The sequence below is a fragment of the Kazachstania africana genome, chromosome 3, assembly GCF_000304475.1.
Source record: "Kazachstania africana CBS 2517 chromosome 3, complete genome".
Lineage (NCBI taxonomy): Eukaryota > Fungi > Ascomycota > Saccharomycetes > Saccharomycetales > Saccharomycetaceae > Kazachstania > Kazachstania africana.
Genome location: NC_018942.1, coordinates 72813 through 96265, shown reverse-complemented (window position 1 = coordinate 96265; position 23453 = coordinate 72813). Strand labels below are relative to the sequence as shown.

At 36.2% G+C, this 23453-nt stretch overlaps 11 protein-coding genes across 11 annotated transcripts; 9 read left to right on the top strand and 2 right to left on the bottom strand.

Annotated features, from left to right (window-relative positions):
- Window positions 1–14: 14 nt before the first annotated feature.
- Window positions 15–575, top strand: KAFR0C00470 (uncharacterized protein; the record flags this gene model as incomplete). The annotated part of the gene is made up of 1 exon (XM_003956128.1): window positions 15–575. The coding sequence occupies one exon, from the start codon at window positions 15–17 to the stop codon at window positions 573–575; it is 561 nt and encodes a 186-aa protein (XP_003956177.1).
- Window positions 576–728: 153 nt separating this feature from the next.
- Window positions 729–1277, top strand: KAFR0C00460 (uncharacterized protein; the record flags this gene model as incomplete). The annotated part of the gene is made up of 2 exons (XM_003956127.1): window positions 729–744; window positions 820–1277. 2 exons carry the CDS (start codon window positions 729–731, stop codon window positions 1275–1277), a joined length of 474 nt encoding a protein of 157 aa, XP_003956176.1.
- Window positions 1278–1435: 158 nt separating this feature from the next.
- TRM7 (tRNA methyltransferase TRM7) lies at window positions 1436–2386 on the top strand (the record flags this gene model as incomplete). The annotated part of the gene is made up of 1 exon (XM_003956126.1): window positions 1436–2386. One exon carries the CDS (start codon window positions 1436–1438, stop codon window positions 2384–2386), a length of 951 nt encoding a protein of 316 aa, XP_003956175.1.
- A 237-nt stretch (window positions 2387–2623) lies between these two features.
- Window positions 2624–4585, top strand: ORC2 (origin recognition complex subunit 2; the record flags this gene model as incomplete). The annotated part of the gene is made up of 1 exon (XM_003956125.1): window positions 2624–4585. One exon carries the CDS (start codon window positions 2624–2626, stop codon window positions 4583–4585), a length of 1962 nt encoding a protein of 653 aa, XP_003956174.1.
- Window positions 4586–4855: 270 nt separating this feature from the next.
- On the top strand, window positions 4856–7705 carry AKL1 (serine/threonine protein kinase AKL1; the record flags this gene model as incomplete). Its single annotated transcript, XM_003956124.1, has 1 exon — window positions 4856–7705. One exon carries the CDS (start codon window positions 4856–4858, stop codon window positions 7703–7705), a length of 2850 nt encoding a protein of 949 aa, XP_003956173.1.
- A 269-nt stretch (window positions 7706–7974) lies between these two features.
- Window positions 7975–8232, top strand: TSC3 (Tsc3p; the record flags this gene model as incomplete). The annotated part of the gene is made up of 1 exon (XM_003956123.1): window positions 7975–8232. The coding sequence occupies one exon, from the start codon at window positions 7975–7977 to the stop codon at window positions 8230–8232; it is 258 nt and encodes an 85-aa protein (XP_003956172.1).
- Window positions 8233–8654: 422 nt separating this feature from the next.
- Window positions 8655–10964, top strand: UBP14 (ubiquitin-specific protease UBP14; the record flags this gene model as incomplete). The annotated part of the gene is made up of 1 exon (XM_003956122.1): window positions 8655–10964. The coding sequence occupies one exon, from the start codon at window positions 8655–8657 to the stop codon at window positions 10962–10964; it is 2310 nt and encodes a 769-aa protein (XP_003956171.1).
- Window positions 10965–11237: 273 nt separating this feature from the next.
- Window positions 11238–12986, bottom strand: KAFR0C00400 (amino acid permease; the record flags this gene model as incomplete). Its single annotated transcript, XM_003956121.1, has 1 exon — window positions 11238–12986. The coding sequence occupies one exon, from the start codon at window positions 12984–12986 to the stop codon at window positions 11238–11240; it is 1749 nt and encodes a 582-aa protein (XP_003956170.1).
- A 1023-nt stretch (window positions 12987–14009) lies between these two features.
- Window positions 14010–16658, top strand: RDH54 (DNA-dependent ATPase RDH54; the record flags this gene model as incomplete). The annotated part of the gene is made up of 1 exon (XM_003956120.1): window positions 14010–16658. The coding sequence occupies one exon, from the start codon at window positions 14010–14012 to the stop codon at window positions 16656–16658; it is 2649 nt and encodes an 882-aa protein (XP_003956169.1).
- Window positions 16659–16911: 253 nt separating this feature from the next.
- Window positions 16912–19773, top strand: PFF1 (Pff1p; the record flags this gene model as incomplete). The annotated part of the gene is made up of 1 exon (XM_003956119.1): window positions 16912–19773. The coding sequence occupies one exon, from the start codon at window positions 16912–16914 to the stop codon at window positions 19771–19773; it is 2862 nt and encodes a 953-aa protein (XP_003956168.1).
- Window positions 19774–19890: 117 nt separating this feature from the next.
- KAFR0C00360 (uncharacterized protein) lies at window positions 19891–22374 on the bottom strand (the record flags this gene model as incomplete). Its single annotated transcript, XM_003956118.1, has 1 exon — window positions 19891–22374. The coding sequence occupies one exon, from the start codon at window positions 22372–22374 to the stop codon at window positions 19891–19893; it is 2484 nt and encodes an 827-aa protein (XP_003956167.1).
- Window positions 22375–23453: the final 1079 nt, after the last annotated feature.

Sequence of the window (23453 nt, the reverse complement as noted above, 5' to 3'; positions counted from 1 at the left end):
ATCAGAGATTTACTATGAAACAACAGCTAGCTCAATTATTAAATATTAGAATAAAATTTAGGACACAGCTGAAAGGACAGGAATATATTAAGGCAGCATTTATTGGTGAACCCATAAATGGATCAGACCAGTTGCATATACAATTAGGATCACTTTCGACAGAGAATAAGGAAGTGGTCACTTATGAAAGATTCGAATTGTTGCTTTTTGTAACTTTTACTGTCATCTTAACACTTATAAGATTCCTTTGGAATTTTATTCAACAGAATAAAATCAATAAAAGAAATAAGCATATTGTTGAAGCTTTCAGACTCAACATTACAAGATCAACTTTGTGCTCCAGGTCTAGTAACGATAGTTTTGGATGTGACACCAGCGTTGAAAAGGACCTTGCAGTTACGAGGTACCTCACAAACACCTCAATTTCACAAACACTTCGATTTTCAGCTGGTTTACCGCAGCAAGATTGTATATTCCACCAAAATATTTCGAGATCACCACAGGCTGACCCAATTTCTCTGTTACTATGGGACTCTACCAAATATGGCAAACCCTCCAGCTTACTTCCCGGATGAAAAAAATAAAAAACATTATGTGGAAGTGGCAATTTTGAAGTTATAGCTTCTAGTATGCATAGTGAATTTTAATACTTCTTTTTATATTTTCATATATACACTTCGAGTAAAGGATAATATTCTTTCCATACTTGGCTCAGACTGATAAGCAAAATGTCATCGTATCATGGTATGTTACTCCAGGTGATTAATAGAACATTGTAATTAGCGAACTGAATACTGACGAAAATAACATATGAAACAGAAGAACACAACACAAGCCCTCATACACAATCCAATCCCCAGGGTAGAAGGGAAATAAGATCAGAATTTCGGAATCTATATGAACAATTGACCCCGACGGATCCAACTCTGATCTCTTTACTAGCGTCATTACTACCACCCGAACTTCAAGAAGAGTGGGGGAAAAAATCCAATGAAGGGTGTTCTCAAGCCTTCATCGATTCATTACCAAGAGTCCCGAAGGACAAAATCCCCAATGACCTATGTAGTATATGTTTCGAGAATTTCAGAGAGGACGAATATCCACTAGTGATTGAACTCCCTCACTGCAGCCACAAGTTTGACTTGCAATGTATTTCAGTTTGGTTGAGCTCCAATTCGACCTGTCCAGTTTGTAGAGACAAGGTGAATCATAACGCCAAGCTAGACATCGATACTACAGAAGCTGAATTAGAAGAGGACTGGGGCATGTACGGGTAATCCTCGAGCCTGACCCAAAAATCTTTTTTTTTTTTTTTTAATATCAAAATTTTCGATGACAAAAAACTGAAAAATTTAGTGATGCACTTTACAAGTTCTGAATATAGAGCTCGATTGTTTTAAGTTACATTTATATCCAGTGGGCAATTTTTTTAGTAATGGGTAAGAGCAGTAAAGATAAGAGAGATTTATATTATAGAAAAGCCAAAGAGCAAGGTTACAGGGCCAGATCTGCTTTCAAGTTGTTACAATTGAATGATGAATTTCATTTTTTGGATGACGAAACAAACTTGAAAAGAGTGGTGGATTTGTGTGCTGCCCCGGGTTCGTGGTCTCAGGTATTATCAAGAAAAATGTTTACAGAGAGTAAAGGAAATTTGGACGGAAAGAAGATTGTTGCTGTGGATCTTCAGCCAATGTCTCCAATAGAAAATGTCACTACGTTACAAGCAGATATTACACATCCTGAAACGCTGTCCAAAATTCTTCATCTCTTTGGTAATGAAAAGGCAGATTTTGTGTGTAGTGATGGTGCACCAGACGTTACTGGTCTCCACGATTTGGATGAATACGTTCAACAACAATTAATCATGAGTGCTTTGCAACTGACCACTTGCATTTTAAAGAAAAATGGCACTTTTGTTGCCAAGATCTTTAGAGGCCGTGATATCGATATGTTGTACTCTCAACTAGGATATCTCTTCGAAAAGGTCATTTGTGCCAAGCCAAAATCCTCAAGAGGTACATCGCTAGAAGCATTTATTGTATGTCTGGGATACAACCCACCATCTAACTGGGAACCAAAACTTGACCTTAATAAGTCTGTTGAAGAATTTTTTAGTGGATGCAGTCTAGGCAGATTGAAAATATCGGACGACAACAAACTATCCAACTGGAAGATTGAAGAGAGAGACATTGCCGAGTTTATGTCATGTGGAGGTCTCGACAGTGTCGATTCAGACGCAACGTACCATTTTGATGAAGATGACACGAGCAATGTTAAAAAGCCTGCTCTTGTCTCTTTGGATCCAATACAGAGTCCAACGAACCCACCATACAAAAAGGCTCTAGAACTTAAGAGAAAGGGGAAATTGACGAGGGCCGTCTAACCGCAATTGCATAAATTCATTATATATATAATCTTTGTACATACATCAATCAGCATCGCAACTATCATTGTAGACGTTGTTTTCCACCATATCAAGTTTAATTTTTGTTATACCGAGGACTGTTTTGGAAAAAAAAAAATAACATGAAATTGGTATACAGATCCTCGAAATGATTTCATAAACAAGAGAATAAGATTTGATCAATTGGCTGCCATATAGCTTCCCTAAATAAATTATATGGTAGATATGACAAAGGAAGAAGACGGAATTGTGGCTCATAAAGATATTCTTTCCTCACCGAAGAAAAGATCAAATTCACCATCTAAGATAGTGGCTGTTGAAGATTCTACTACTAGAAGACGACCTCACTCGAAGAAAAATAGCCTCGAAAAAGTCAAGTTGCCAGAATCCAATGCTAACTCTATAAAAGATGAAAATGTGCAGGAAATTCCAGATATGCCACAACAACCACGCCGTAAACGTGGTAGACCTCGTAAGAGTGAATCCGAAAAGCACATCGATACGTCTAAACCTAATAAGATGCAGAAAATGGGAGACCATGAAATCAATGGCTCAATTTCTGCGGAAAATATTTTACCACGTACAACGAGAAAGAGAGGTAATAATAAGCCAGCTGCGGCAACTCGTACTAGTGACGATGACGACGACGATAACAGCAGGTCGCTAGATGAGGAAGAAGATTTTACCCCAGAGAGTTCATTCGATGAAAGTGATAAACTTGAGGATATAGAATTATCACCAGAACTAGATAGAAAATCGTCAAAGAGCAAGAGACATACTTTACAAAATGATGTGCTGGCACCCTCAACTCCATCTAAAACTAAACGCAAGAAGGTGGAACGTGATTTTACGTCACCATTGAAAAGAGAAATTTTAAATAATTTGAAAGAATATAAAGATAATTCCTCCAACTTCAATCTGAAATTGTCCAAAAATTTTGTACCAACGCCGCTGCCTAAAAACTATGATAAAGAGTACATGAAGAAATTGAATATGGAAAAATCAACCAATATGAATTTTTTCGACACTTTTGAGGGCTATTTCGATCAAAAAAAAACTGTTAAAGGTATATTCAAATCTAAAAATACAATGGCAATGGCTCCCGAAGTAACAAGAGAAGAATTCACTATCGTTTCAAATTATTTCAATAAATATTATTTAAAGAGGGAAAGAGAAAAGCTTTTTGAGATCCAAAAAAAAATGTACACTCAATATTGGTTTGAGCTATCACAAGGGTTTTCACTATTATTTTACGGTATTGGATCTAAACGTGAATTTCTAGAAAATTTTGCTATTCATTACCTTTCACCAAAATTGAAACAAGTTGAACTTCATTCTCAAAAAAAAAAGGAAAATGTCAACCATTCAATCCCATGTATAATAGTCAACGGATATAATCCAACTTGTAATTACAGAGATGTGTATAAAGACGTCTCCAACATTTTGTATCCAGAAGAATTGACTAGAAATGAAACAAAATATTGGGGTAACCACGTTATCTTGCAAATACAAAAAATGATCCAGTTTTATAAAACACAACCTCAACATATCAAACTAATCATTGTGGTACACAATTTAGATGGTCCGAGCGTAAGAAAAGAAGCATTCCAAACAATGTTAAGTTCGCTAGCCTTAATTAAACAAATTGCAATTATAGCATCAACAGATCACATATATGCTCCAATACTATGGGATAACGTGATAGCACAAAACTATAATTTTATTTTTCACAATGTCACCAATTATGAACCAAGTAAAGTTGAGTCTTCATTCCAGGACGTGATGAAGCTTGGAAGGAAAGAATCTACAAGTAATGCGGAAGGTGCCAGATTTGTTCTTCAGTCCCTAACAAACAACTCTAAAAAATTATACAAACTATTACTAGAGACTCAGTTACACAACATGGAAACTGATGGTAAAAATCCAAAAGGTGTCGTGGCACCAACAAAGCGCGGTGCACTAACTTTCGGAGTCGAATTAAAAAGATTCCATCACCTTTGTACGGCAGACTTTATTGTATCCAACGAGATGTCTCTAAGAACCATGCTGAAGGAATTTATTGATCATAAAATGGCATTCATCTCCAAAAACCAAGCTGGTGCAGAATTTGTCTTTGTCACATATAATTATTCAGAGATGAAAAAGCTGCTAGATACTGTCGCGACTGAAATAAAGTGAATATCCTACCTTTAAGATCGATGTTATCTACCATCCACATGCATAAGTAAATATAGAAATTGAACCATATAAGCATCCATGACGTACTAATTCATTATATATTTGATTATCTTGCTCGATGACGACTACTTCGCTCAGATCGGGCTTTTTTTCGAATATGAAATCAGGCCAAAAATTTGTCGTCTCCCCCTTTAGTAAAAGACAAATTCATAAGCAGCTTTGAACTCATCCGCCATCAATTAATATTCTGTGGTCGACACACAGAGAAGCATGTCTTCAGTAACCGATGGAACCTTCAAATCTGGTACTCCAACATTTGGCCTGAGAACCAGTGCGTCAAATGTCGGTACGATTGAAAAATTTGAGAAAGGCCAAAATTTGGCTGTTGGCACGCATAAAGTAGAAATTGTGGATTATTTAACTGAAGGTGGATTTGCTCAAATTTACGTTGTGAAATTTATAGAGGTTCTGAATGAATTTGATAATGAAGATAATGGTTCTAACGTTAGAATCTCAAATTATTCTCTAAAGCTTGGGGATGTGGCATGTTTGAAAAGAGTACTAGTTTACGATGAAGTCGGCTTAAATGAGATGAGAAATGAGGTCAATGTGATGAAAAAGTTAAGAGGTTGCCCAAATATTGTACAATATTACGATTCAAATGCAACTAGAAGCCATAATGGCAATCCAGGGTACGAAGTGCTGTTACTCATGGAGCTATGTTCTAACAATTCTCTCTTAAACTACATGAACCAAAGATTAGCGACTCAGTTGTCTGAAAAAGAGGTTTTAAAAATTATGTATGACGTTACTTCGGGGGTTGCACAGATGCATTATTTAAAAACTCCTCTTATTCATAGAGATATTAAAATAGAAAATGTTCTGGTTGATTCAAACAATAATTTCAAGTTATGTGACTTCGGTTCAGCCACAACTTGTCCGCCAGTTGCAACAACACATCAGGATATAGCTCTTCTAGGACAAAATGTCTATGTACATACGACACCACAATATCGATCCCCTGAGATGATTGATCTTTATAGGTATCTTCCCATCAATGAAAAGTCAGATATTTGGGCCTTAGGTGTTTTTCTTTACAAGCTACTATTTTATACAACACCATTTGAAACCACAGGACAATTTGCAATGCTTCATTCCAAATTTGATATCCCAGCAAATAAATATTCCTCAAAAATAATTAACTTGGTTATTATAATGCTGTCAGAAAATTTGAACTTGAGACCCAATATTTATCAAGTAATGCATTATATTTGTCAACTAATACAAGTAGATACCCCAATTTTGGATATTTATGGAAGAGGTCCTTACAATTTTAGCAAATACAGTGATTATCAAAAAAAAGCACAGGCGATCCAAAACCAATTATTTGCATCAGGGCAAAATAATTCGAATGTGATGAAACAAACAGACAGTGTAGATGACTTTCTAAATGATTTTTTCTTGGCTACTTTTGAAGCTGCATCTAAACTCGATATTGAGAGAAGTCCTCCAACGAATGCCGTTAATACTGTTCACGGTACACTGCAAAAACAAGAAAATTTACATAGCAGTAGCAAGAGTGCTAGGACTGAGCAGGATTTTGGAGAAACATATTATCCACCATTTTCTGAAATAAATACCTATTTGGACAAAGAACTCAACCCAACAGCATCAATTACGGGAGTGCTAAAACCACCGATAAGTACCCAGCATGAGGCAAGTTCTAAAAATATTCATATCCAGACTGATTTGGATTTATTGAATGTAGTTACAAATCAAAGACAAAAGAGTATCAGTTCATATTCTTCGGGGGGCAATAAATCTATGAAAAGTGTTTCTCGCACTGTTTCGAGTTCTGCAGCTCCAGATGATCTAGAGCTTTCCAATAAAATGAGTAATATGTCTATTTCTAAGACGAGACAGCATAAATCTAACAATCCATTCCCGAATATGTTAAATGAATACCCACCAACCAATAACTCCATTACACATAACTACTTCTTAGATCTTGACGGACCGGCTCCTCAGCTTCCTCTATTGTCACAGATACCAAGCACTCTAACTGATTCTGAAAACACTCATGGTAAGATGCCATTTGAAATGCCGAAGTTCAACCAAATAATGAATAGCACAAACAATATTTCTCAGCGGGATCAGATTCGGAACCCGCCAACTACGCAACAGCCTCAACAGCGAAGATCTTTTTTCTTTGAAGGTATAGGTAATATTCAACCCACCATCAATGACATTACTATAAACGATGCGAGTGAAGGGACTGTTCAAACAACGGTTGATAATAATGCCGATTATTTCAATGATACTCTACCAGGTTCCGATAATATAGCTAGGGAAACAAGCTATTCCTTGGAAGACAAAGGTGCACCCAAACCAAGACCGCAGGTACCATTGGTACAGCCAACGGAAAGATCGCTCAGCAGTCTGAATAATCAGAAATCGGGGAGAGTGGATAAATTAAACACTACTTATGCGCCATTGGATGAAACATTGCCGACTAGTGCACTGGAAAACAAGAGAAATGATCTCCTAAATCTGACCTTTAATGAAATGAATTTTTCTCAAGAAAGTATGAAAGAAAGTGAAACATCCAGTACCACTAGACAAGAAAGACCATTTGAAGGCAACACTCTTGACAGACGACTGAGTAGGGTGAACTTTAGCAACGAAGATAGCATAGCATCTAGTGAAAGTATCAACATAAACTTAGAAGAAAAAAGACACAAGAGTGCAGTTAGCAGAAAAATATCCGAAAATAAAAGCAGTAGCAACAAGGATAATAGACGTGACTTTTCCAAGAAAAAAAGTCCTGTTAGTAGATTTGAGTACCAGAATAACAATGAAAGGAGCCTAACCTCGGTAGGACGTCATTCATTGGATTTGAAAGTCCAGGAAGTGAACTTTACTGGGGAAGAGAGATCTAACAACAATTTAAGAAAAGAACATAGTGCCAAACACAGTTCTAAAGATATAAGAAGAACCTCATTCGCAAGAGCGCGCCAGTCATTGGATATCGAAAGGCTTAGAAGTGAAATGTCTAGTTCTAGTACTAACAGCAGCAAGAAGCGGTCAATTTTCTCCATGTTCAAGTCTGATAGAAAGTAAAATTTACTTCTCTTCCTTTGTATATAACCTGAAGATAATTTTATAGATACTGCATATACTCAAAAAGTAGAGTTATTATTCAATCCTAACTGTTTTTGACGTTTATTTTCGTTTCCTGTCGTTCTTCTTGTTCTCTTGCGGATAGTGCGGGCAAAGCTGCATTCGAGAAAATCAATATTGCATTTTGGAATACTGAGCATATATAATCAAAAATCATTCATTACTGCACTAAACTTTCAAGCCTGTCAAGATATAACACAAGATAAACAATGAGCAAAGTTAATGGGAAAGATGCCTGTACAATGACCTGGGTTCCTACCATAAAGGAAGCTAAAGAAGCCAATAAAGATAAACAGAATGTTATAATAGATAAGTTAGAGGAAGGCATTGAAAAACTGTATTGGATGTATTATATCCATTTGCCATACTATTTAATGACGTCTTTTGATTCATTTTGTCTACATGTTTTCTTTTTAACCATATTTTGTCTAAGTATATTTGGCGTGATCAAATACTGTTTCTTATAGGAGCTGGGAAACCACGTCATGAAATACCCGAAATGAGAGATGTCAAAACATATCCTATACAATTTATATACATGTAATCATTCATTCAAGAGGCACGTTACTGACCGATCCTGATTTCTTCCTTTATCAACCTGGCCTAAGATGCTAGAAATTTGACGGATAACATTTCTGTTGCAGTAGCACTGGTAAAAAAAACATCCAAGCCATCTTCACCTCGAGTGGCACACCCAATTCTCTCGAGATCAAGTGTCTCAAAGCCTTGGATGGTCGACTTGTAACTAGTGGCTATTCGATGCCCTACATATATATCACCATATACGTTAAGTCATATTACTTTGAAAATGGTAGAAGTTCAGTAGGATCGGATACTGTAGTTAAGGAAGACCTGATTTATGGATCCACAGAAAACCTACCATTTGACTATGTGCACTGTTGATGAAATTTTGAGTCCAATTGATGTACCATCTGTTATCCTGAAAGATGAGTGTATCTATTGTTTCGAGTCAATTTATAATGACAAAGATAGCGAAACTCATTCATTGAATATTTGCTTGTCATGTTTTCAACCACTTTGTCATGAGCATGTACGAACACACATGAATGTTACCGGAAATGCATGTGAAAATATCCATGTAAACTATCTGAATCTCTTTAAAGTTGCAAAAGAAGAGGAAGATGATAGAAATCAGGACAGAGATAGAAATAAGAAGATTAAATTACAAGTTATCGAAAAATCTGAAGATGAAACGTACAATACATTCTGGAAATTGTTAGTTTTTAACGTTGAAGATAATGAAAAGAATGTTTTACTTGAAAGTAAAGGTTGTACTACGATTCCTCCTAAGATAAATGAAATTTTACAATCGAAATCAAAAACACTAGTAGACCAAACTAATTCCTGGGAACTCGAGTTGAAAACATGCCAACATATTATGAGCTTTGACGTCAATTCTTTGCATTCCAAAGAAGTCGATATATCAAGCTGCAATGATTGTACCTTGGACTCAAATCTATGGTTATGTTTGCACTGTGGCAATATTGGCTGTGGAAGGCAGCAAATTGGTATTGAAGGCAATTCACATGCATTAGCTCACTTTGATAGCAACAAAACACATCCTTTAGCTATTAAACTAGGCTCTCTGAGTAAGTCTTCCAATGATGTTTACTGCTACGAATGTGATGATGAAGTCAAGTTTTCAGATGATAAGACAATGGAATCAATCCTTACAAAGTTTAGTTTTGATTTACATAATAAATTAGCTACAGAAAAGACGCTTACCGAATTACAAGTTGAACAAAATCTAAATTGGGATTTTAAAATGACCGATTCTGCTGGGCATGAACTAATCAAGCTAGAACCTAATGGAAACTTTGGCTGTGGTTTGATAAATTTGGGAAACTCCTGCTATTTGAATTCCATTTTGCAAGCTTTGTTTGCCCAGGATGTGTCCCAGTGGGCGGATGTGCTGATGGATACTATCGGAAAGGATTTTCCTGTAGATGTTGTCTACCCAAGTAACAATGTGAAATGTCAACTCATAAAACTATTGAATGCCATGAAGATTAATCCATCCAGATATCCCGAGGGAATAAAACCAAGGTCTTTCAAAAATTGCATTGGCCAAAATAACAAAGAATTTACTTCCAATAAACAACAAGATGCCTTGGAATTTTTATCATATTTTGTAAATGAATTAGATAAAAAATTGTTTAAAAAGGAACTAACTAATCCGGGCGACTTAATGAGATGTTACATGGAAGACAGATTACAATGTTTAAGATGCAAACATGTTAAATATTCGTATCAAGCCAATGAGTCGATTCAGCTACCATTGAAAGACAATAATGAGCCACAAGATATAAGAGAACGGTTAGATGCATTTTTCAAAGGGGAAGTCATAGAGTTCAATTGCCCACATTGTCAAAAGATGACTGAAGCTTCTAAAAGGCCCGGTTTAAAGACATTTCCTAACCTTCTTGTTCTCAGCCCAATTAGAATCAAGTTGGAGAATTGGATTCCAATCAAAACTGCCAATGAATTACTTTTACCGGGTGTTGATGATTTCGATGATGTATTAGACCTTTCAATGTATCAATCAAAGGGGTTGGATACAACTGTTGAGACGGAATTTCCTGAAGAGCAATTCAAGCCCGATGAAGCGGCCACATCACAGCTCTTAGAGACAGGATTTTCACAAAATGCGATCTTAAGAGCTCTATATGCTACGGGGAACAATTCCAATCCAGAAGTTGCTATGAATTGGTTACTTCAACACATGGATGAATCTGACTTAAATGCGGAATTTAAAATTCCAGAGAAAAGTGGGCAAAAGCCCCAGATCAACGAAGAATCACTTAATTCCATGATTTCCATGGGACTTGCCCAAAATCTTTCAAGGAAAGCACTTATTTTGAACAATGGTGATATTAACGCAAGTATCGAATGGGTTTTCAACAATATGGATGACAATGGCGAACTTCCTGAGGAAAACACGGCCTCACAAGGTGCGAAAGAATTTGGCCATTTAAGCGCGGCACCTTATAAATTAACTGGGGTAGTATGCCATAAAGGTACTTCTGTGCATTCAGGCCATTATGTTGCTTTTATTAAAAAAATTGTGGACAATGTGGAAAGGTGGGTACTATACAATGATGAAAAGATTGTTCTTGGTGACGATACGGCAGAAATTAAAAAGAATGGTTACATATATTTTTATTCTCGAGTTGAATAAGAAAAGTGAGATAATTTACATATATACAGGTATGTAGTAACCATGCTAAAATTATACTTCGCTAAAAAATAGCAATGCAGTAACTTTAGTATAAATTTGGGAAGAATGACGTAATAAATTAATTATCGTAAAATTGAAATGATTATTATTATACAGATATGGCAAAAAAAAAAATGAAACTATAAATGTCATTTATTATTTTAAATTATATGCAAGTCGTGAACAGTTGAGGCTGACAAAAAAAGGTTGTTTTTTTTTCATGAGAGACTCTGATTAACACCAGAAATACTTCATTTTAATCCAGAATGACGAATTTCTAATCTTTTCTTTTCTTTCTTCGTCTTCTTGTCTTAAGAATTCAGGATCATATATTCTTCTGTGTGCATCTAAATCGATATCTTCTAATTTAGTTAAGAAAGTGAAATCTCTTTTCCAAAGCATATAAGCAAAATAGAAGAATAACCATAATGGGAAAGCTAAATAACTTTCAAAGAAACCTTCAGCAGAGATGGTACCACCTGGTGGAGATAAAGCGACCCAGAATTGTGCGATGAAAACCAAGACACAGAAACCGAAACCCCACATGGAGCCCCAGACACCTGTGAGTGCCTTGTAACCCAGTTCATTTAAATCTTTACCTTGAACTTTCATTGCCATTCTAAATCTGATATGGGATAATAAGATAGTTGACCATGTGAATAATTCAGAAAGAGCAGCAATGGCTGCTAACCAAGTGAAAACTTGTTCTTCTTGGGAAGAGGCAGCAGCAAATGCGATGACACCCACGACAGCACATGCTGCTAGGGCTATAATTGGTCTACCTTCTCTGTCGATATAAGCTAAACATTTTGGTGCGTAACCTTGTTCAGCTAAAGAAGCGAAAAGTCTTTGAGCTGCGTATAATGAGGAGTTACCCATTGAAGTAACACAAATTAAGATGACTGCGTTAATGATATGAGGGACAACTTTGACACCATGAATAGAAGCTGCTAAGACGTAAGGAGAAGCATGAGTAGAGGAACCACCTGCACCCATTAATTGATCATTGTCATGTGGAACGTTGAAACCGATAAGAATCATTGTTAGAAGGTAAATGATTAAGATACGATAAATTGATTGTTTTGCAGCCTTTGGAGTAGATCTTCTTGGATTTGCTTGTTCATTAACGGATAAAACGTATAATTCAGTACCACCATATGAGAAATAAGCTGTAACTAAAACATAACAGACATCTTTAAATCTACCGGCACTAGTACTTGAGGCAAAAGAACCTGGATTTTTCCAGTATTTAGCACCAATGTAACCATCAGTACCGGCACCACCAGCATTGACAACAATGGAGAAGATGATAAAACCACCAATGAAGAGGATTTTGCACGTATTGAAAATGAATTCTAATTCGCCGTAAGCTTTAACACCAAAGACATGAACACAGAGTAAAAATACGTAGAAAATGACGATCCATACGTCCGCATTAATTGAGTCATTCCAATATTGAATTGTCATTGTACCGGTAATTAACTCTAAAGGTAGGACAGTCAACCATTGAATAAGGAATAACCAAACTGTAGCGAATCCTACAGGTTTAGAAATGAAAGTGGAAGTGTAAGTGTTGAAAGAACCAGGTAAAGTTGGATAAGTAACAGCCATTTCACCCGCAGCCTGAATCATGAAATATGTAACGAAGGAAACTAGGATATAACCTATGACTAAAGCACCTGGACCACCATAAGAAAGACCCTTAGCATTAGCCACTAATAAACCGGTACCGACACCTGTACCCAGGGTCATCATAATGACATGTCTTGATTTCATGGCTTTTTTTAAATGACGATCTGTAGATTCCATTGACATTTCCTCTAGGTCACTTTTCTCATCTTCTACAGGAGGTTTGAAAGAATCTATAAATCTATGGAAAACACCAGAAGCACGTCCTTCACCACCGAGATCCACAGCAGTGGAATTCGACGTTTCATTGAAATTTATATCTTTTGTACGAATTGAATCTTTATCATTTACCATTGTGGTAGTAATAATATGATATGTAAATGCTTGATTGTTGTCTAATAAAAGAAGGGAAAGAAATGTATTAATTACCAATGACTAACTATCCCATTTCTTAAAAAAACTTCCTCCCATTTATATAAGATGCGCTTCTTTCTTTTAGCTCTCTCTCTCTCTCTCCTTCGTTTCTTTTCCTGCCGAAGCCGGACGCATTGGAACCGGCCGATGCGATCGAATTCCTTTTTGATTCTTATGGACGATAATCTAATCAGATTAGATGAAATTCTCGAATTTCATTGGTTAGAGATCGAATTTCTAAAACCCCAATTTTTCCAATGCGAAGCGATTTACAGCCCACCGGTTCCGCTGCCCTGCCCTGCCCTGCCAAGAAAAAAAAAAAAACGACTTCCGTCGCACTGCGTGAGAAATCCTACAGGCAGACGCCTCCCGCCCCGCCTCCCACCGACAGCTGAGTAAAAAAATTGGAAGAGCCTAAAGACGGATCTCACTGTAGCAGCGATTTCTTGGTCTCCCGCTGACGAAGGACCTCCAGCGGTCTTGGCGTCGCCTTATCCGCTGTTACTTGCCACACACACACACCCCGCCCAACAGCGGCTAAATTGTGGAACATACTAAAAAAAAAAAGGGAAGAGTCATAGAAGTGTTGATCCATTCACAAACAGGAGAAAATGAACAACTAATGAGTCTTTCTGACCGTTCTTGCCACGCCACTTTCGCCGATAGACATCAGGTCACTTCCCCCTTCCAGCAAACTCTGAATCTCACATAACGCAAAAATAAGCCTTGACACTGAAAAATGTCGAAGGAGATACACCTATCCAAATGGGGTCTTGTAATTATATATTCTTTCTTATTCTTCGACGCGTCAAGGTACAAGATAAACAAGACAGTAGATTGTTTCCTCTTTAGTCATTTTCTCTACGCTCTTTTTTGGGTTTCTCTCGAGCAAGAAAAAAAAACAAACTCATCTCTTGACAAATTTACTAAGTGCTTACACTGGATATACATGTACCTGTTCTAATGAACCTGCCGAAGTATGAGAATAAACCTTTCAAACCCCCAAGAAAACTGGGTACCAATGTAAACGAGAAACGTGTACGTTCAACAGTAGTTAAAGAACAGTCTCCTAAGAAGAAACTGAATATCTCAACAACGAACAAGAAATACTTCACTACAATGTACAGAAAACAAACTTCAAAGAAACATAAGACGTGGGAAAATGACGGTTATGCCATCTTGACTAAAACAAAGTTATCACTTTATAATGACAATGGGAAATTTATATCAAGTGTGACAGTTCAAGGTATTGAAAATTCAATAGAGGATACAATAATAAAAATAGGCTCATTAGAATTCCAATTGGATCATCTCATCAGTGATTCTGAAGAATTAGCATCTTTCCATGAATTGATTCAACCATCCAAATCCAGTCAAACAGCTTCAAGTGAGATACCGTCGCAGCCAAAGAAAATTAAACGATCTACTATTCCAATTACTAAACTCTTTCAAAGTAATAATTTATCTACCAAAAAATCGAAGAAGAGTGTAACAACAAATTTAGCTAACTCGACCGCTTCAATGCGTTTCAAACCAATCTTTGATGTATCAACAATTGAAACACCCATCATAATGAATAAATCTCCTAGGGCACAGGTTGACGTAATAGTAGATCCAAAAATTTCTAAAATATTGAGGCCGCATCAAGTAGAAGGAGTCAAATTTATGTACGACTGTATCTTCCATTTAGATAGATCATCCTCGGTTGAATCTAACGAGAAAAACCTTGTCTTGAATGAAAATTTTGATTTAAATGGCTGTATACTGGCGGATGAGATGGGTCTCGGTAAAACTTTAATGACAATAAGTTTGATATGGACCCTATTGAAACAAACACCATATCCACAACCTGAGAATTGCTCGCAGAATGGAATTACATTGGTTGGCCATGTTAAAAAAATTATAATTGTTTGTCCTGTCACCTTGATAATGAATTGGAGAAATGAATTTGCTAAGTGGCTAAATTTAAATAAGATCGGAATTCTTATACTAAAATCATCAAATTCAACTGATATGGATAAGAATGCAATCAAAAATTTCCTAAAAATTCAAAATATCTATCAAGTTCTCATACTTGGTTATGAAAAAGTACTATCTGTCTCTCAAGAGTTGATATCGTTAAGCTCTAATATTGATTTAATAGTCTGTGACGAAGGTCACAGGCTTAAAAACACAAATTCAAAAGTTTTAAACATCTTAAAGGAGTTAAATGTTAAAAGTAAAATCTTATTATCGGGCACTCCAATACAAAACGATTTGATAGAGTTCTTCACAATAATTGATTTTATTAATCCGGATATTATAGGTAGCTTCAATCAATTCAAAAAAAACTACATCGTACCAATTACTAAAGCAAGAGATGTAAAAAATAAATTCAATGAAAATGTCATCGAAACAGGTGAAATAAAATCACAAGAATTAATTGATTTGACGTCAAAGTTTATTTTAAGAAGAACAAATGCAATCCTGAATAAATACCTCCCCCCACGGACCGATATCATCCTCTTTTGCAAGCCTACCAAAGAGCAGTTAACTTCATTTGACAATATTCTTCTTGGTTCTAATTTGAATTTCCAATCGCTTTTGAATAATTCGACAAGTTCGTTGGCTCTAATAACTTTATTCAAAAAGATCTGTAATTCACCCTCATTAGCTAATTCCGACCCTTACTACAACAAATTAAGTTCTAAAGACCATAAGCAAATGCCAAGAAGCGTTTCAACCAACTCTGGTAAGTTAAAAGTGTTAGTATCTTTAGTGAACTCAATCAAAAAAATGAATAATCCAATGGAGAAGATCGTTATTGTATCAAACTATACGCAGACATTAGACCTAATTGAAGGATTGATAAGTTCACTTGCCTTGACCTTTGTACGCCTTGATGGATCTACACCTGTGAAACAAAGAAACTCGATTGTGTCATCCTTTAACAATGACCAAAATGTCAACGTGTTTCTACTAAGTGCTAAATCCGGTGGTGTTGGTTTAAATTTGATTGGTGGTTCTAGGTTGATTTTGTTCGACAACGATTGGAATCCATCAGTTGATCTTCAAGCTATGTCACGAATTCATAGAGATGGCCAAAAAAAACATTGCTTCATCTATAGATTAATTACAACTGGTTGTATTGATGAAAAAATCTTACAAAGACAACTGATGAAAAATAATCTCAGTCTGAAATTCTTAGACAATGATACAAACAATAACAGCAACAATAACAATGACGATCTGTTCGATAAAGCTGATCTGAAAGACTTATTTACAGTTGTCAAAAACTCTAACTCCAATACCCACGACTTGATTTGTTCTTGTAAAGGTGATGGCCGAACAATAACTTTTGATGAGGAAGATGACAATAAAGCCTCCGAAGATATGCATAGATTGGGTACTTGGAACAGTGCCTCTAACGCCCAAAGAATAATAGACTCTATTGACACAGAGAAAATGAAGCAGAAATCAAAATTCATCAAGAAATGCCTTCTTGATTATAGGCACATAAATCCTGTCGAAACGAACGAATTCTACGATGATGCCATCCATAATAATCTCGAGGAATTGCGAAACTACATTTCATTTGCTTTTGTCAAGATTGGGACTAATTCATCTATTTAACTCTAAATTTATAGCCAAATATAATACTCATTATCGCAACTAGATTTCACGCAATCTTTTAACCATCTCGCGTAGATATGCATATTTTTTTTCTTATTTAATAAAATTCACAATCGATAGAAAGGGTATTTATCAACTATTTTCGTATAGCTTCTTTTCTAAAAGGGCTCATATTCACATAGATAGCTAGATTGCTATCGTAGGTATATTTATAAACCTGATCTGTATTGTTTTATACTTCAAGCCACCCGACATGAAGATCTTAGCCGCTTTAAAATCGACGTTCAGGTATAGGAAAACCAATGTCAGTATATTCCTAATAACCGGTTATATCTCAATAATATGCCTATACTTATATGACCAATTTTCATATAAATATATGTTACCGTCCACTGATGATGAAAATGCGGTTATTTTACTCGAAACAGCTTGGAAGGACCTTCAAAATATCACATTTTCCTATCATCCATACACTTCGAGAGATAATGACAGGGTTCATGACTACCTGTTACAAAGAGTAGAAGAAATAGTAAAAGATACCTCCTTCAGTGATCTTTATGATGATTCTAAATTACAGACCTCAAACTTATTCCGACAGCAGGATGTTTTTAATGTATCTAGTCCAAGATCTAGGATTATTTATTTTGAATCATCAAATATTGTAGTCAAATTACAAGGTAGAAACCCGACTCTTCCAGGATTGCTAATTTCAGCACATTTTGATTCCGTCCCAACATCTCATGGGGCTACGGATGATGGAAAGGGCATTGTGTCAATGCTGGCTCTATTATCCCATTTCTCCTCAAACCAACCAGAAAGAACTATTATATTCAACTTTAACAATAATGAAGAATTTGGATTACTTGGTGCAACTGTTTTCTTGAAAAACCCTTGGTCAAAATTGGTTAAATATGTGCTAAATTTGGAAGGTACAGGTACAGGCGGAAAAAGTGTTCTCTTTAGAACTTCCAATACTTTAACAGCAAGTTTATATAAGAATTCCGTTAAAAATCAGCCGTTTGGTAACTCCATATTTCAACAGGGTTTCAATGAAAGGGTTATCAAAAGTGAGACTGACTACAAAGTTTATGAGGAATACGGATTAATTGGTTGGGACATTGCGTTTTATAAACCAAGAAGTTTGTATCACACAACCAGAGATAGCATCGCTTATACTTCTAGAGAAGCATTATGGCATATGTTACACACTTCATTACAGTTATCAGAATACCTCTGTGGTAGCGCTGCGTCTTTTGAAGATAATTCAATGAAGTCTGCATCTTCTCCAGCAGTTTATTTCGATTTTGCTGGCCTCTTCTTCTTTGTTTGTGCTGCAAGCTCATTGTTCATTTGGAACTCCACTATTTTAATTATTTTTCCAGCTGCTCTTTGTATATTATACATCATTGCAAGTAAGAGACACACCTTAAAACCTTCGAGACTTATTCATTGGTGTAAACTTCCCATTTCTGTTTTTTTTTCTGCATTACTGGTGAAATATACTCAGCAAGTTATTTTAATATCGAACAGATATGTCATGTCAAGAGAATTTCTCTCCCCCCTTATTACTTTATCTACTGAATTCATTCTGGCAAATTTTGTTTTTCTATCTATATTTGAGGCAATTTCCAAGGTTGATGATTTCAAGGATATTGTCATCTCAGAGCTGGCCGTTGTTTCGTGGATTTCATTGGCATTTGCTAATTATCATCTAAAGTTATCAGGGTATCTAGCAACAGATACATATCCTGCCACGATTGCCTATATAAGCCTCATGTCGTGTTTAATGGTCAAATATTTGGTACTCGCCTTCAAACGCAAATCGTCACCAAAATATACTTCCAGATCTGACACCTCAACGTGCTACAATACATCGGCAAGCGCCAATGTGAGTCAAGATGAAAATTATTATGAAGATTTGCCGGATTCACAAAATGCCGCTCGAAATGGTAGCCATGAAGAAGACGAAAGAGCACCCCTCTTGCATCAAACTGTATTAGAACCTTCCTCTGCGGCTGCTTCAATTACATCAGCCTCAAGATACGATGTCTACAGTTCAACCAATTACGAATGGCTCTTACAATTTATAATTTTACTACCATTCAGTACACTGATATTTCAAACCATTCTTGAAACATTATCAGCTATAAATCAATCAATACAGGAATCAACCAACTCATTTGATTTAGTATCAAATACCCTTAACTGGACATCGATATCCTTACTGTCCTTCATAATATTACCATTTATTTTAAAGCTAAATAGATACTCCGTCACTCTTCTAATTACCATATGGACTATTGGATTAGGACGCTCCATCTTACTGGATAGCTTTACTTTTCAGTCACCTCTAAAAGTGCGTTTTGTGCAAAACCTGAATGGACAAGTGGAACTGACTGGCCCAATAGAGTATTTGGAAAAACTGATTTTTGATTTACCAAGCTTCAAGAATAATATGAGCAATAAAATTCATTGTGAGCCCACAAATGACGATGTTACAATGGGTGTTTGTTCATATACAGGGGAAACCCCAAACTTAATTGATTACGAAGATAATACCAAAGACTTAGAAGTGATGTCCATTTCCGTTCTACATAATGACAGGGATAACGAAAATAGATCCAAATATGCACCAATTAATGCAGAATTGGAGATCAAAGTTCTAGACAACCGAGCTTGTACGATGTTTTTCAATAGCTCTTTCAAGGATAAAGATTTTTCTTTGGTGAAAAAAGTTACAATCTTTCACGATAATAACCAGACCAACAAATCTGATGAAACATTTAAATGGGCGAAAGGCATAAACGAATTACAGCTGCACAAATTGGACTTCACTCAAAATCATTATCGCGTAGGTATCCAGTGGTTTCCTAAAATTCTCGCAGATATTGAAGAAACGAATGAAGATTTGATGAATGAGAGTGATGGTAACGATCCTTTGGGTGTTAATATAATATGTTATTGGGGTGAGTATGACTCAGAAGTACTCGTGAATGGCAGGGGTGTGAGGAAAATCCCTGCATACGATGAGCTACTTGCCTACTCGCCACTACATTTCTCATTTACAAATAAGGAAAAAGGATTAGTAATTGCGGAGGAATATATAGAAATATGAAGTTTGTATATTAATCTTATATCTCATTAAATCAACGAACAAAAATATGTGGACCGTTGTCAAGAGCTTCCAGAACAAAACGGTAGTTATCAATTTTTCAAAAGTTCTGGACCGAACTTAAGGATTATTGTTATAATACTGCTGCTTTTGCTCCATGATATATCTTTGTTCCGGATATGAATATGAATTGTGAGGGATATTTGTCGAAGGATTTACATTTAACGGTAATAATGGTACATGGCCTGGGTAGTTTATTCCCATTGAGACGTTTTGCATATTACCCGCAGTATAATCAAGGCTCTGTGCTTGATTTTGTAGACCTGCAGTTCCTGCATTGAACTGAGGAGCTCTGATTACTCGAGATTGAGTATGCGACGGCCGTGCCTGAGGATGGTAAGATGCTAGTGTTCTATGTGAATGTACATTGCTTTGAGGATAATTTGCAGCCCGAATAGATGTGGAGTTTAATGCTTCCATCTGCATATGGGAATTAAAGTTGTTCGATAACGTATTTTCGTTTGAAACAATTGGGGGTATAGGTTGTTGAGAAGAATGGTTCAAGCTATGAGATGGGTTAAAAGTGAAAGGACCAGCATATGGTGTTTGCTTCGTTTGCACATTAGACTGTTCTGTGAAGGGATGGTTTTGATGGGTGAATGGTGATCTTGTATTAGAGTTTGAACTATAATCAGGATACGAAGCCTTTTGACGCTCTAGTCGATCAAGATGTGACTGATAAAGCAGACCGCCAGTTTGAGGCGGTGCTTGTATTGTCGAAGAGTAATTTAGAGTAAAGTGGATATCATTTGTTTTTATTCTCGAAGTATCAGTATATTCTCTATTATGGGAGTTAGTGGTTCCACTGAAGATCGGTTTGTATTTCATAACATCTCCCTCTATCAAAAACGCATTGTCATCACAATATGTCTCAAAGTCTATTAACAATTCAATAGGAATATCTGGATAGTCATACTCCACTTGTGAACTTACTGTGCTGAGTCTGTTCAAGTTCCCTCCATTCGAAAGATTGTCTACATTTTGTTTCAAGTCCGTAACAGATGAGAGTTCAGAAGAAATCATTGATGATGACGATGCTACAGAAGGCATAGGTAAGTGCGCGGTGGAAGAATAATCGATGCTTGGTGGAACACTGGAATCTTTATTTCTGATTTTCTCTGTTACGGTAAGGTTGCTTGTGTGAGCTGAGTTTCCACGTTTTCTCCGTGCCTCATATATCAATAGCTTTGAATGTACTAACTCGAGGTTATTAATATTTCGAATATCATCGGCTATTTTAAAAATCTTTATGGCCTGACCTATTGCGTCTATAGCTTGGGAAAAATCACCTGTGGCAGTGTACACTTGTGATATTCCAAACCAACCGAATGCAGCGAAAAGATTATAGCACATTTTATGATGTTGTTTTAGTGAATCATCCTGATGTCCGTTACATAGCTTATCCGAGCCAGAATCAATCGACAATGCCAGATGTACTGCTTGAGAATAGGTTGACAGTGCATCATCAAGCTGGCCTAGGCGCAAGTATAAAGAAGCAACCGAAATCCACAGGCATGGCCTTTCAGGAGTAAGATTCAATGCTTTTTGAAAGCATTCGTAAGCCTGGTAAATATTGCTTTTACCATCGAGTTTTAAAAGTACTCGAGCAATCATATAGTATAATGATGAACAATGCTGTCCCGAAGATACTAGGACTTCGTTATTTAACATTTCGACTGTAACTTGTAGATCAATATTACTTAGACACCTAAGTTGTGCCATTAATATTTTTAATTTATGGCTAGAAGATGTAGTATGCTGGAAAGATGACAATGCCGTTTGTAATTGACCTAAAACAGTTCCCCAAGTCTGAAGGTGTAATGGTTCATTAGCAATGTTCATTTCGTCAGTCGAATTCATAAGCACATTGATTGAGACAAGTAGATGACAAACATAATTAATTTTATTCAGAATGTCCTGGGGTTTAAATTGTAATCTGCTAGGTGGACTTGAAAGTATTTTTATTATCGATAGCAGGTCATCCTCGCAATGCTGATATCTCCTATGTTTCTTGAGTAATTGAGCCCTGGAGAGCAAAATTTCCACATGGTAAGGCGTATTTGAGTCTTGAACTTCGGCTATCGCATCTTCAAATTTTCTTAGTAGTTGTTCAATATTTTGTGTTTTTGAGTCTTCTAGGATTGAAATTCTGCACTTAAGCAAATACAATTGCTGCCGATCTAATGCTACTTCCTTTTCGTTATGTGCCTGAACTAATGAGAGCGCTTGATCAACAGCATGAATTGCATCATCACAACGACGCAGCTTATAATACGACACTGCCAGCTGCTTCCATATCCTAAAATCGTTTACAATGGCGGATTCTGATGAGTTAACAGCACCGAGTAAAGTGTGAATGACTCCAATGTAGTTTCTGGTTTCAAAGTAACCGCTTGTTAATAATAACAAAGCTTCTACATCAAATGGATTTTTTTGTAGAAGTCTTGAGAAAATATTAATTGCGGTTGTACTCAGTTCCATTTCTAGTGCCATTGAACCACATGCACGTAAAATATCGGTCGTTAAACTTTCGAGATCTTCCATTATATTTCAATTTGATATTTTCAACTTTGCATTAAGGAGTAATTCGTTCTGAAAGCGGCCTTACTTTGTCAAAAGTCAGAAATCAGAGTGAGATTTTTCTTGTCAAGATATTAGTAACAGATGAACAATGGTTAGAGATATTGAAAAAAACGCAAACAAACAAATATACTGAGTTTCAATACCTTCTCAGTTCTTTTTTTGATAAGAGCACTCTTTTCTTTATATAATGAAGGAAATGAGAATAGAAAGAAGATATGGTTTGATTTATTTTCAACCAAATAAAAATGGAAGAAGGAACTTACGTCAGAAACAACTGTGCAAACGAGTTGGATTTTATAAGATTTAAGCGAAATAATTAAACTTTAGTGTGTCCCAGTGTACATGAAAAATCCAATGAGAATGGAAAGTCTAAACACGATAGATGGAAAGGGCGCTTCAATGCATGAGATTGGTCATGGGAGGAACAAAGTTAGTTGATCAACTTACTACGAAATACTATAATGATAAAATCCAAAGTTCATGTATCCCATGTATAATTATTGCCTATAAGATAAAAAGAAATGAGAAAATTTTTCGTTACTTGCATATAATAATAAGCTTTAATTTGGGCATGTTGCCCTAATTATTTCCTTTTCCAAACATTAAGTTTCGAGTATCTGAGTCCTCGACGTACAAAATTAACCGAACACATATTGATAAAGTTACGAAGGCGCTTTAATGAACTTTTATATTTCTACGGGCAATTCATAGCGGCCCTGCCACGTAAAGGAGAAAGACGCGCTTCCCATCGCATATCTCCTAGAGAATAAAATTGTTCGAGCTTTTTAAGAGAGCGGTCATAATTCATTGTACAGAGGCATCACATTAATGAAGCCAAAAAATTCTTGGAAAATTTCACAAAAATTCTCGATACCGGTTTTAGCAAAACCATCAGATAAATAGAAGAGCTCCAGGTCCAATTGATAAGGGGACAATTTTTATTTCCAGAATATTTACTTGCTGACTTGCTCAGTAGCAGACTATCCAATGCAATGCAATGATGTCATTAATGGATGCTATGCATGGTGAGGTAACTATTG